Source organism: Chinchilla lanigera, unplaced genomic scaffold (genome assembly GCF_000276665.1).
Source record: "Chinchilla lanigera isolate Chin_1 unplaced genomic scaffold, ChiLan1.0 scaffold00066, whole genome shotgun sequence".
Lineage (NCBI taxonomy): Eukaryota > Metazoa > Chordata > Mammalia > Rodentia > Chinchillidae > Chinchilla > Chinchilla lanigera.
Genome location: NW_004955467.1, coordinates 1,770,586 through 1,783,783, shown reverse-complemented (window position 1 = coordinate 1,783,783; position 13,198 = coordinate 1,770,586). Strand labels below are relative to the sequence as shown.

The following is a 13,198-nucleotide window of genomic DNA, read 5'->3' as shown; positions in this document are numbered from 1 at the left end:
GAGATCCCAGTTGTTGATTCTTTGAAGTATTTCCCATGCAGTTTGGTTTTTGTTCATGAACTCTTTGCCTACCCCTATGTCTTCAAGATTTTTACCTGCTTTCTCTTCCAGTAGATTTAGTGTTTCTGTTTTAATATTTAAATCTTTAATCCATTTGACTTTAGTTTGGTGCATGGTGATAGACATGGATCTAGTTTCAGTCTTGAGCATGTGGTTAGCCAGTTTTTCCAGCACTATTTATTAAAGAAGCTAACTTTCTTCCAGTGAACTTGTTTGGCCCCTTTGTCAAAGATCAGATAGCTGAGTGCGTTTGTGGTTGTGACGGCATCTTCCAGTGTGTTCCATTGATCATCAGGTGTGTTTTTTGTTGTTTGTTTGTTTTGTTTTGTTTTGTTTTGTTTTGTTTACCAGTACCCTGCTGATTTTATCACAGTAGCTCTGTAGTATAATTTCAAGTCAGGGATTGTGATGCCTCCTGCCTTTCCTTTGTTGCCCAGGATTGCTTTTGCTATTCTGGGTCTCTTCTGATTCCAGATGAACTTTAGGAATGTTTTCTCTACATCTGTGAGGTACGCTAATGGTATTTTAATGGGAATTGCATTGAATCTGTACAACAATTTTGGGAGTATGGGCATTTTCACAATGTTGGTTCTTCCTATCCATGAGCAAGGAATATCTTTCCATTTTCTGAAATCCTCTTTGATCTCTTTTTTCCAAGTGTAGTTTTCAGTGTATAGATCTTTTACTTCTTTTGTTAGATTGATTCCTAAGTATTTCAACTTTTTGGATGCTATTGTGAAAGGTGTGGTTTCCCTAATTTCTCTCTCAGTGTGTTTGTTGCTTGTGTACAGGGATGCTATTGACTTCTGAGTGCTGACTTTGTATCCACCTATGCTACTGGATTTATTAATTCTAGGAGACTTCTGGTGGTGTAAAACTCTCCTTATCCTTGGTCTCACCTTTCCCACTCCTGACACTGTACGCTCAGCCCCAACCGTATGAGCCTTCTGTCCAGAACAGCACCAGCCTCCTCCAGCTGTCTTCCTTCTGCAGTGGACTGAGCCGTATGCCCTTGTGGGGTCTTTTTCAACCAGCCTAGCAATGTAAGGCTCCCATTCCGGCTTTGTCTCTCTTTCTTCACTCATTTCTCCATCCCACTTGCTGCTCTCTGAAATTGTCCTGCTGACTGTGCTAGTAAGCTTTCCATACTATAATAAACACCTGAGTAATTCATTTAAACAGAAGAAAAGTGTTTTTTAGCTCACATTTTTGGAAGTTTCAATCAGTAAACATTTGGCCACATTGCTGTGGGACTGTGGTGAAGCAGCATATGGCAGGAGCACCGGGCGGAGCAGGCCTGTTCGCCTCATGGCCAGGTGTGAAAGGAAGAGGAAGGCTGGGGCCTCATCCCCCCTTGAAGGCCCTCAGTGACTCAAGACCTCCCACTAGGCTCCACCTGTTAAAGGCTGCACCACTTCCCAAAAGAACCCAGCTGGGGAGTGAGCCTTTAACACAGTGGGCTGGAGGGACACTTAAGGTGCAAACAGTAGTGTTTATTTGTTGGCTACTGTAAAGGGTCGTCTGTCTTGTTCACAGATACATCCTGTGCACGGCAGGAAGTACATTCCACTGTGAGTTTTTAAGGCATTAAGCTATGGACAAGATAAAGGAAATCGGCACGGGACATTGAGACGGACCTGCAGCAGCAGGAAACTGTTAGCACTGAGGGGCAGCGGCAGGAAGCTGTGTTGTGCAGCCAGGGTGAGATTGCTGCTTGCAGATCGTGCCCCCTCATCTGTTGCTATGTAACAAATCACCCGAAACTTGGTGGCTGCAACAGCAGGTATTAAGATAAGCACAGTGACCTCCACCTGTGGCCCCAGCTGCTCAGGAGGCTGAGGCAGAAGGACAGTAGGAGCCAGGAGTTTGTGGCCAGCCTGAGGAGCACAACAACCTCTCTCTCTCTCTCTGCCTCTCCCTGTCTGTCTGTCTGTCTTTCTCTCTCTCTCTCTCAAAAAAAAACCAGACATTTATTCTTATACAATCTCTATAGGTCAACAATTCAATTCAGGGGCAATTTAGCTCAGTAGTTCTAACTTAGGGTCTCTCAAAACATTGGTCAGGGGCTGGGATGTAGCTCAGTGGTAGTGTTTGCCTACCATGGGGGAGGCCCTGGGTTCCATCACCATACTGAGAGGAAAAAAAACATTGGTCAGGGCTGCAAGTATCGGAAGGCTTGATGAAACCTGGCTGGCCCACTTTCCAGATGGCAGGTTCAGGGGTTGGCAGGAGGCCTCTGTTCCTTGCTGTGTGGGCTTCTTGAGTGTCTTCACATCATGATAGCAGCTCTTACCAAAGGAGGCAGAAGCCAGGCTACCTTTCGTGGCCCAGACTCCGCAGTCACATACATCCCTTCTGCCAGCCTGCTGATTCTGTTGGACCCAGACACCGTACCTGGATGGCATCCAGCATTTAGTAGACAAGGCAGTCAGTATCTGATAAATGACTGAGTAAATGTATGAATGACGGAAGCCTCTGAGTGGAGGGCAATAAAGGACTGTGCTTGTTGGGATCCTGGGTGCCATTACAAAGGTGCCCAGGAAGTGACAGTAGGAGATGATGTCACTGACAGCTGAGAGATGGAGCAGTAGTGTGGGGATGCTCCCGGACGGGCCTACAGGTCTGCCTTGAGCATCTTTCCCACAAGTCCCTGAGACTGAGAAGTCCCTCTAACAGATCCTCCCCAGGGCCTCTGACAGTGTCACTAGGCAGGTCCAGAGCAGCTGTGGTGCAGTCACCCCTGTTGCACCCTGCCACCTCCTTCCTCAGCTCCCTTCCCCATGGGCAGAGAAGAGCTGTAGAGTTGATTCTTCAAACCTCCATTAAGCCACTTTCATGGCTTAGGGCCCCATTGCAACCCACAGAAGCCTACTCAGACTGCCTAAGTGAGGAAGAGAATTTATCCCAGATACTTCACTGTCTTGTGCATCCAAAGGCAGGCAAGCTTGATGGAGGCACTAGAACTACAGGCAAGTGTGGTGCCAAGGTTTGTCCCTTGCCCTCCTCCCCACTGCCATTCCCCCTGCAGACTCCTCTTTCCCACACTACCCACAGAGTAGGGGACATGGCTGCTCGTAGCTGCCTGCTTACTGTCAGAGTTGCAGTCCCCAGGAGTCTGGGAAGGGGTATCTTGGGGTCCAGGTTCTGGGAAAAGGCAGGTCAGGACACACTTCTGGACAAGCCAGGAGTTTGGAAAGGAGCTCTGGTTGCACAAAGGGCTGCTGGGCTGCACCACCTGGAGAAGGAAGTTACCAGAGGTGGGGGGTGCTGGGCACAGGCCACATGGACATGTGTCACATGGAGCACTCATTGTCACAGGGTGGTAGGCAGAGGTTGCACAAGACATGGCTGCTTCAAACCTGGGAGGCAGCCATGTCCCGACCTTAAAATCACACACAGATGGTACTTCCTCCTCTTTTGCTTCCTCCTTTACTCCTCCACCTACGGGTCAGCCTTGCCCAGTTGTGTTTTCCCCAGGAGGGGGCCTGAACAGAGCAGGAGTTAGGAAGAAAGTAGGATGGTCTTGCTGGAGGATTTTCTCCATGCAAATGACAGAAACACCTTGAGTGAACCTATGCAAAAAACAGATTCTCACAAGGAGGGTAGGACAGAGCACAGAAAGGATTGGTGATGGAAGTAGCGTCTCTGAGCCAGTTAATGAGGTGAGTCCTGATTCCATCTTGCAAGATGTATCTTTAACTTCTTTATGCCTCAGTTCCTGCCTTTGTAAAGGGGGGTGTAAGGACCGCTGTGTGCTCCAGGACCGTAAGGAGCTCATGCATACAATGCAGAGAGGAAACACCTGATGTGCTGCAGATGCTCAAATAAATATAAGCTATAGGTCTGGGCATGTAGCTCAGTGGTAGAGCGCTTGCTTGACAAGCGTGTGTGAAGCCCTGGGCTGAAGCCAGGGCACTAAAAATAAAGAAGAAAAGGCTTTTGTTTAATGTAGTTCAAACCAACAAACGCACTTCTGTGAAATCATTAACTCACCTTTATTCTCAGCCCAACGCTATTACCCTGCGTAACTGCGTCTATTGTCCCGGTTTAGCAAGTGAGAAGGCTGAGGCTCCCTGCACTTCTCTGGCAGCAAGAGCCCCATTAATCCGTGCCTCGTTCATGGCTGCCCCCTTGTGGCACAAGTGATGTACTGAAGCCCTTTTTTCCTCCTTTGTTCTCTTGTAAGGCACAGCTGCCCTGGCCTGGAGGGTGGAGGGAAAGTCCCGCGGATTTTGGAAACTGTGCAAGTAGCTGAAGGAGGTGCCAGAGCTGAGTAGTTCAGTTTTCAGCTTTGGACGACCTGCCACTTTCTGTCCTGGGGTATCGGTTCGATCCCACCTGACCCCACCCACTGGTCCTAGACAATCAGGATTTTTTTTATCTTTTTGAGACGGTCTCACTATGCAACTCAGGCTGGCCTTGAGCTCACTTTGTAGCCCAGGGTGATCTCAAACTCACAACGCTTCTCCTGCCGCAGCCTCCCAAGGGCTGGGATTACAGGTATGTGCCACCACCCTGGGCTAAAGACAATCAGGATTTAAAAATCATTTTATCTGGTGCATCTCCACCTTGGCTGCACAAAAGAATCACCTGCACAGCAGTTAAAACCCTAGGCCAAAGTGGCCTACCCAGGCATCCATGTTTTTTAAAGCTCCCCAGACAAAGGTGTACATGGTGGTACACCCCAGTACTCAGGAGGCTGAGGCAGGAAGATCCCCACAAATTCAAGGCCAGCCTGGGGTTCACAGTGAGTTCAAGGCCACCTTGTCAAATAAATAAATAAATAAACAAACAAACTCCCAAGGATTCCAAAGTAGAGGACTGGGTCTGTGTGTGCCATCTCTACTGTCATCCCATTTTCACATCCCTTTTTTGTCTCCTGAATCAGCCTTCTCCCCATCCCCCAGGATGACCTCGCCCCAAGCCTGTTCTCGCCAAGACCTTTCCCTGGAGGTGCAGAGGCCCCCGTGGGTGTCGCCACTGGCCACCCTCCTCCCTGGTGCCTACGGCCCTGCTCGCTCCTGCTTGTCTGACTGTGCCTTCTCTACCTCCTATGCATCCCTCAGCTCATTCCCTGACCAGGGGTTCACCTGGGTGCTGAGGAACTTGTCCGGACCTGTAAATCCAGGATGGCACAGCACAGTCCTTCCCCAGGATCCGTGGGAGCTTGGTTCTAGGACCAAGTGGTAGAGCACTTGTCTAATATGCACAAGTGTGCAGGTACAAAGTCCACAGATGTGCAAGTCCTTTATAGAAAAATAGCACAGGATTTGCATATAACCTATGCACATCCTCCCAGATACTTTCAATCATCTCTAGGTTACTTACCTAATACAAGGATTAATCTGCTCAGCCCCTGTAACAAAATACTACAGACTGTGACTTCAACAACAGAAGTTTATTTTTCTCCCTATTGTGGAGGCCAGAAGTACAAGACAGGCAGGGTTGTTTTCCTCTGAGGCCTCTTGTGGAGAACCTCCTTCTCCCCGTGTCCTCACTGTCTTTCCTATGTTTCCTAATCTTTTCTTATAAGGACACCAGCAGCCATCTTGGTTTACTTACCTCTTTAAAGACCCTGTGTCCAGGATATAGCTCAGTGGCACAAAGTGCCTGCCTGGCAAGCACACGGTCCTGAGTTCAGGACCTCAGGTTCTAAAAAAGACCCTGTGTGCAAATGTAATCATCAGTTACATTCTGACATATAGGGGGTTAAGAAGTCAGTGTATAGCTGGGTGTAGTGGCACACACCTGTCATCACAGCACTTGGGAGGCTGAGGCAAGAGGATTACTGTGAGTTTGAGACTAGCCAGGGCTACATAATGAGTTCAAAACCAGCCTGAATTAGAGAGCAAGACTGTCTCAAAAAAAGTCAACGTATAAATTTTGCAGGGGGTTGAGGGCTGAGCGCTCAGTGGCAGAGCACTTGTCCAATATGCACAAGGCCCTAAGTTCAGTCTCCAAAAAAATACACACACACACATACAATTTTTTGGAGAGGACACAGTCCAGCCCATTATACTCAGACTCTCCAAGTGAAATGCTGACATACCAAACAGGTAATATAGACTAATGAATTGGGCTGGGAAAGATTTGGTCTCTTTTCTTTCATTTTGGTTTTTCTTTTTTTTGAGACAGGGTCTCACTATGCAGTTCAGGCTGAACTTGAGCTCACTTTGCAGCCCAGGCTCGCCTCAAACTCACAATGATCCTCCTGCCTCAAAGTCCCGAGTGCTGAGATTACAGGCATGTGCCACCACACCCAGCTTCAGTTTTTTTTTGGTTTTTTTTTGTTGTTGTTGTTGTTTTTGAGATAGAGTTTTACTGTGCAATTCGGTCTAGCCTTGAGCTCACTTTGTAGACCAGGCTGGCCTCAAACTCATAACAATCCTCCCACCTCAGCCTCCCAAGTGCTGGGATTACAGGTGTGCACCACCATGCCTGGGAATCTTCACATTCTTTTCTCATTTTTGAGAGAAAACATAGGTAAAAAATATTTCATTTTCCTCTTTACTATGTTGAATAGAAGACCAAGGACCAGTGTTCAAGGCTATAACCCAGCTTCCCAGAACAAGCACCTAGCACCGAGCAAGTGCTCAGTAAATATTTGTTGAGAAAGTGAGGCAGCAGAATGGTCTGGACAGTGGGGAGAGGCAGAAGCACGGTGACTCCGGGAAGAGGGTGCAGGCATTCAGCTCCAGCCACCTATTGCCAGGTTACTAAATATAAACTTTAAAACCTCAGTCTTTCAGGGATGGCAGCTAGCTCACAAAAATTAAGGCCTTCACGCATACTGGTTTGTACCTATTGCTCCCTGCCCAGGGCGCCCCCACTGGGCTAGCACAGCGGCATGCCCCACTCAGCCTCTAATCTGTGCATCTTTAAGGAGATGGAGCATGGGGTAGGGGCCCCACTGTGCGCCTCCAGTTGCTCCTGATGACACAGACACTGGGCCCTGTGGTTCCTCTGCAGGAGGCTGACGTCCTGGGTGCCATGGAGAAGCTGTGCCGGCAGCTGACATACCACCTCAGCCCCCACTCCCAGTGCAGGCGGCACCGTGGGCTGGCGAAGAGGAAGCCACAGGCCTGGTGAGCGAGTCCCTAGGGTGAACCAGCCCAGCGCCCCCACCCCGACTGCAAGGCCTCCCTGGGCAGGTGGCGGAGGGGCTAGAGCCTGAGGAGGTGTCTGGGGAAGCCCCCGGGAGGGCATGGGACCAGGCAGAGTTGAAGGGTGGGAAAGCAGCCGGGACAGGAAGAATTTAAGGGTAGGAAAAGCGGCCAAGAGCACATCTTGTTGAAGCGAGGATGTTTCCAATTCCATGTGTTCAAAGGAGCACCCCAGGAGACCCCCAGGACACTGCAGTGTCCTCCCAAGGTGACCCAGAGCCAGGCCACGTCCCTGGCCATGCTGCAGTGACAACCCCCTCAGGTTTTATGACCCCTGTAGGAAACAGCTGGAAGGGACCCTGGAAGACAGGATTCCTGGAGGAGGAAGCACCCTGCCTTCTTCACAGGTGACCGTGGGGTAGAATGGCAGGCCTTCTGGGACTCTTCCACAAGGCCTTGTACTGCTACTAAGTCATCCTTATGGGTCCCTGAAGATAAGGCAAGAAAGGACTGCCCGCTCCTCTGTGGTGCAGAATAAGCTCTAGAGCCTTCTTCCTCTCTGAGGAGGAAAGAAGTAGGAAGATGGATCCTGAGGTGGCCTTCCCAGGTAGAAAGAGCTAGCCCAGGGTGGAGGCCAGAGACTGGGACAGAAGTCAGGAGCCTTGGGACCTAGTACTTCGGGGTTGAAAAGCTCAAAGTTTGAGCCCTGCTGGCCTCTTCTGTCTTCCAACACACACATGTGCATGTACGGTTCATTCTTGATTCAAGAGCCATTAAGTGCCGGGCGTGGTGGTGCACACCTATAATCCCAGCACTCAGGAGGCTCAGGCAAGAGGATTGCCACAAATTCAAGGCCAGCCTGTGGTACAAAGTGAGTTCAAGGCCACCCTGATCTGCATAGCAAGACCCTGCCTCAAAAAGACACTCCCCCCCACTCCACACACACACACAAAAAGACAGCCATGTAAGCAAGGCTTCCTCATTCCCCACAGAGGGCTTCTCATCACACTTGAATGAAATCCAAGTAGGGCACTAAGTGACCACTCCTTATTCCCTCCCTCTCTGGCCTCACCTCTCACCGCCTCACCCCAACCATACTGGCTTTCCTGCTGGTTCAAGAGCAGGCCAGGCTCCTTCCAGCCTCACCCTCTGCATCTACGCTCACCGCTGGAACTCCCGCCAAGCTCCTCTGATTGCCCATGCTTTTTCTTGAGTCAGCTCCAGTGTTACCTCTCCAGAGAAGCCCTGCCGGAATAGCCACCGCTCTGTAACTACTTACTACATCTCCCCAGCAGAGTGAAATTAGGGATCTGGCCCATGGTGTCCAACTCTGACCCCAGTGCCTGGCACGCCGCAAGGCCTTTGAAGTTGTTAAAGGAAAGACTCTGGTGGGGGAAGCACTGCTGTCCTCCGGCCAAGACATCACAGCCGGGAAGCACTGGCGCTGGGCTCAAACTCAGGTCTGTCTGAGTCTGAAGTGCAAGCCACTAAGCAGGCCAGTTTCCCTTGTGCGATGCGTCTGCTTTGTTAATGGCATTGATAATAGAAGCCAATATTAAGTTGTGCTGAACAAACCCCAGGCAGTGTTCCAAGCCATTACACCTCCTGCCTTGAAAGCTTTAAACTGTCTGGGGCTGGACCCCGTCAGAAGCGACCCAGCAAACTACAGGCAGCCTCCCAGCTTCAGGAGACCCCCAGGACACAGCCTTACTGGCTTGACCGGAAGTCTGTGCCCCTTTGAGCTGCTGGTAATAAGGAACGCACCAAACACACGTGGAGCGGGTTGTAAGGCACCCTACTTCCCCTCCTGCCTGTGGGGGGAGGAGGGGACTCGTCTGAACACTTGGAATTGTAAAGAATGAGTACTGTGCATAGGCCTCAGGGCCACCAGCCCAAGAGAAAGGAACAGGGAAATAAAGAGGAGCCAGCAGCAGGGACGGTGAGAATGGGGTGGGCAGCTCTGAGCCCCCAGGAAGCAGTAGCTCCCACCAGGCTGAAACCCACCCTGCAGTCAGAGGATCCCCCAACTGGTGGGAAGACAAGGCTTCAGAGAGAGGCCTGAGATCTTTTGTGCACTGCTGGGGTCAGCTCAGCCGCTACTCAAGGGAATGAAAGCAGCCAACCCATCTTTATCCATCTCATCTACAGGAAAAGCACTGCTCTAAACGTTCTGTATTTATTTTCTGCTGACCTGTACCACACCACTAGCTCCTTTTCTGAGGTAATTAAGTAGAGGCCCGAGTACAAGCACAGGACTTAAGGTGCATGCAGGAACAGGAATTATGCACAAACGCCTGGCCCTTCCCCTGGCAGTCTCAAAAGGTTTGTGGGCCTTGACTGCAGACCCTGACCACCCCACCCACCCAGGCCAAAATGTGCGGAGATACTGTCCTGTTCCTCCTACCCTTGAACTTGCAGTTTTACCTGCGTGTTTGAGAAACAATCACTAGTCAGACAACTGAGCACAGGTTGGCCCCAGGATGGTGGCTGCCGCTGCCTCCCACAGAAAGGCCAGCCTCACTTGCTTGAACCTTGCTTGTCCTTGTCCCATCTCTTCAGCCTCAAGGCTGTACTGGCTGGGAACCCTCCAGACAACACCGTGGACCTGTCGGGCATCCCACTGACATCCCGTGACCTGGAGCGTGTGACCAGCTACCTTCAGCGCTGTGGGGAACAGGTGGACAGCGTGGAGCTGGGCTTCACAGGCCTCACGGATGACATGGTCCTGCAGTTACTCCCAGCTCTCAGCACCCTGCCCCGTCTCACCACACTAGCCCTCAACGGCAACAGGCTGACCAGGGCCCTGCTGCGTGACCTTACTGATACCCTGAAGGACCCCAGCAAGTTCCCCAACGTCACGTGGATAGATCTGGGCAACAATGTGGACATCTTCTCTTTACCCCAGCCCTTCCTGCTCAGCCTGCGTAAGCGTTCTCCAAAGCAGGGCCACCTACCCACCATCCTGGAGCTTGGCGAGGGTCCAGGCACTGGAGAGGAGGCCCGGGAAGGGACTGTGGGCCAGGACGCTGGAGGGAGCCCTGTGTCACTTGCCAAAGACCACAAGGGCAAGGCAGCTGTAAGTCAGACATGACATGAAGTGGAGAACCCCACCAGAGAATCTGTGGGGTAGGATGGCTAAGGCAGGCTCGAGGCTCCTCCCATGAGAGCTCAGGCTATTGTGAAAAATCAGTCTGGGCAGTTCCAACCACAAGCATACCATGGTACCTGAGAAGGGATTTGTGCCCTACTCCCCTTCAGGCCTCTCCCCACTGTAAATCTCAGCATATGCCTTTTGGCTGTTAAGAAGTCATTCCCAGCTCAGGAGATGCCAAGAACTCTCAGCTCAGCCCTTGGCCTTCCCCACACTGCAGCCAGGAAGCATGTGGCCTAGAGATGTTGGCAGCCATAATGGATATGCAGAGCATTCTCCCAGAAAACTAGTCAGGCCCAGGGATCTTTTCCTTTTTTTGAGGCAAGCTCTCTATATAATTCAGGCTGGCCTTGAACTCACTGCATGGCCCAGAATGGCCTCAAACTCTCCGTGATACTCGGCACACCCAGCATTTTTTCCAATTTTCCTCATTACATTCACCCTGTCTGTATCTCAAATGCAAACAATAGATGTTAACTATGCTCCACTCACAGGGTTTCCTCTTCCTCACTGAATGAGCCAAGTACCTTTATGCAGGGCAAGCACGGAAGGCCTACACGTCCACTGGAGGCCTTCCCGATGAGTTATCCCCACTCACTCACAGCATCATGGATGCCACTTGGCAGTGGCTAGGGCAGCCCAGATGCCATCACAGCAAAGGCTCTGGGAACCCCAAGCCCTGGTATGGCCTCATATCCTCACTGTGCAGCCTGGTGACAAGGCTTGCTTCCTTCTCAGCCAAGACTGACCTACTAGCTGGGTTTCAGACCTTTCACAAATTCCTCTTCCACTTAGTCCCCGAAATAGCCCATACTTTGAACCCATTCCTAAAACCCACTGGAGGAGGCTCTCAAAAACCAGGACCCTAAAGATGACCCAAACTCTTGGCGGCCTCACTGTGGGTGCCCTGAGAGCCCCACACAGCAAGTTTTATCCCTACACCTACCCTTAAACCAATTCTCCTCATGGAAAGGCCCTACCAATTTTTTAAAGCCCTTCTAGGCACAATCCCTACTCCAGAGAAACTGGGAACCATTCTTAAACCAGATTAACTTATGACTGGGTCAACAAAACTCTCATGGGCAAGAAAAATACAGAGAAAAACAGACTGTAGCAATACTGTCAAGACCTGGTCTCTAACCTCCAGCCACAGTATTCTACATTAGGATAGAAACAAGCTGGAGGCTGGGAAAGTCCTTCCACAGCACTGGCTGAGTGTGGCACAGAGCCACCTCAGCCACATGCGTCACAGGGCAGTGCAGCAGGGACTGGGATCAAGTGTGGGTGCCTTAAGTGCTTCAGGATTTTTGCCCTTGAAGTCTACAGTTAAAATGGTGAGACTGACCACAAGTTTACAAACTTAAAAGCTAACACTGTTAACACCTACAGTATTCAAATTTAACTTTCTCTTCAAATATATATTTCTAAGAATCAATACCAAAGGTGACCCTTTATTATAATAATATGTATGTTGGTTGGGTTTTTTAGTTTTTGTTTTTGGTACCAAAAATCAAACTCAGTCTTGTGCTTACCAGGCAGGCATTGTGCTGCTGAGCTACATCCCTGGCCCCATACATTTGCAAGTGTAAATTTATCCAAAGACATAGAAATTCCTCTTTGTTGGGAAGGTTAATGATTGACACCCAGTGTGCCATGCATGTCCTAGAAAAAATTGCCAGATACACGAGATCTGTTGACAAGCTTGTGTCTTCTGTAGCAAATGTTCCAGTCACACAGATTCTCAGACAGAATGGCGGCTTCAGGTCCTTCGCCTGCAAAGAAACTGAAACTGAGTATCAATCTCATTTTCTGCTCCCACCAACAGTCATTCAAATCATAAAGATATCTTCAGAAAACCGTAGGCTCACCACTGCCAATCTGCCGGTAATTCCAGCTATTTTTGGTGATTTCATCATTGGATATCCTTCTCCTCAAAACCAGTTTTTACTACTGGCTGCTTAGCCCTCCAAGATAAATCACTGTGCAGATCAAGGCTTACCTCCTCCAGGACTGAGCTGCTGCCAGCTCTAGAACTGCACGCCAGCACTGTTCCAAAACCTGGGGAAACAAGATAAGGTTCCAGAACAGGAAATGCCCTTGGGAGCCTCCAAGTCTACAAGCTGAGTCAGACCATTCTCTTAACATCGTCCCTTAGAACCTCACAGAAGGGGCATCTTTGTGAATTACTAAACCTACAAATCCCAAATAACCTTGAGTGTTACAATCTCTACTTAGTAGCCCATCCTCAAGGTCACAAACCTACTGTTAATTCTCATAAATGAGCGAGGCTTACCTCAGGGCAGAAAGGATAATTTGCTCAAGATTAAACACTCAAGTAAAATGGGAACGGCTTTCTGCCTACACATTCTTCTCACTTCCACGGCCCCATGAACTAAGACAGTACCCGCAGGATATCCTATCAATAAAGGTCAAGCCTACACTTACACCTATTCTGGCAATCAAATGAAACTGCCAATATCTGACCAAACAGCTAGCTATTCTCAAACACCACCAACCTCTCCACACCAAAGCTTACCTCATCCAGGCCAATACTCCAGCAGGCTCTGAGCAGAAGTTGGCTCGTGGAGCCTCCACGGCAGGCCTCACAGGTGACTCAAGAGGCCTGCAATACTAAGCTGCTGGTATCCTCTGCCAGTTGGCCGCCTGAGTGAATACAGAAAGGCTGTCAGAGTTCAGATCAACTGAATCCTGGGCAACAGCAGCAACTGGTGCAGACGTGTTGACTGCAGTCAGCCAGGAACAGTTCTCGTCAGTTATCGCTTCTGACGGCACTTCCTATTAGTGATATCATCAGAGCAGTCAAAACACCAGTCCTCTTTCAACTGAAGACATGGACAAGATCTCTAAACACACTCAAGGTGGA

The 13,198-nt window shown here is 49.9% G+C and overlaps 1 protein-coding gene across 1 annotated transcript in view; it reads left to right on the top strand.

Annotated features, from left to right (window-relative positions):
* Lrrc75a (leucine rich repeat containing 75A) overlaps window positions 1–11,927 on the top strand; it is a gene marked incomplete at its 5' end in the record, with an annotated part of 48,851 nt that extends 36,924 nt beyond the window's left edge. The window contains 2 exon segments of the mRNA XM_013522211.1: window positions 7,030–7,145; window positions 9,723–11,927. Coding sequence (XP_013377665.1) covers window positions 7,030–7,145; window positions 9,723–10,254 — 648 coding nt within the window.
* Window positions 11,928–13,198: the final 1,271 nt, after the last annotated feature.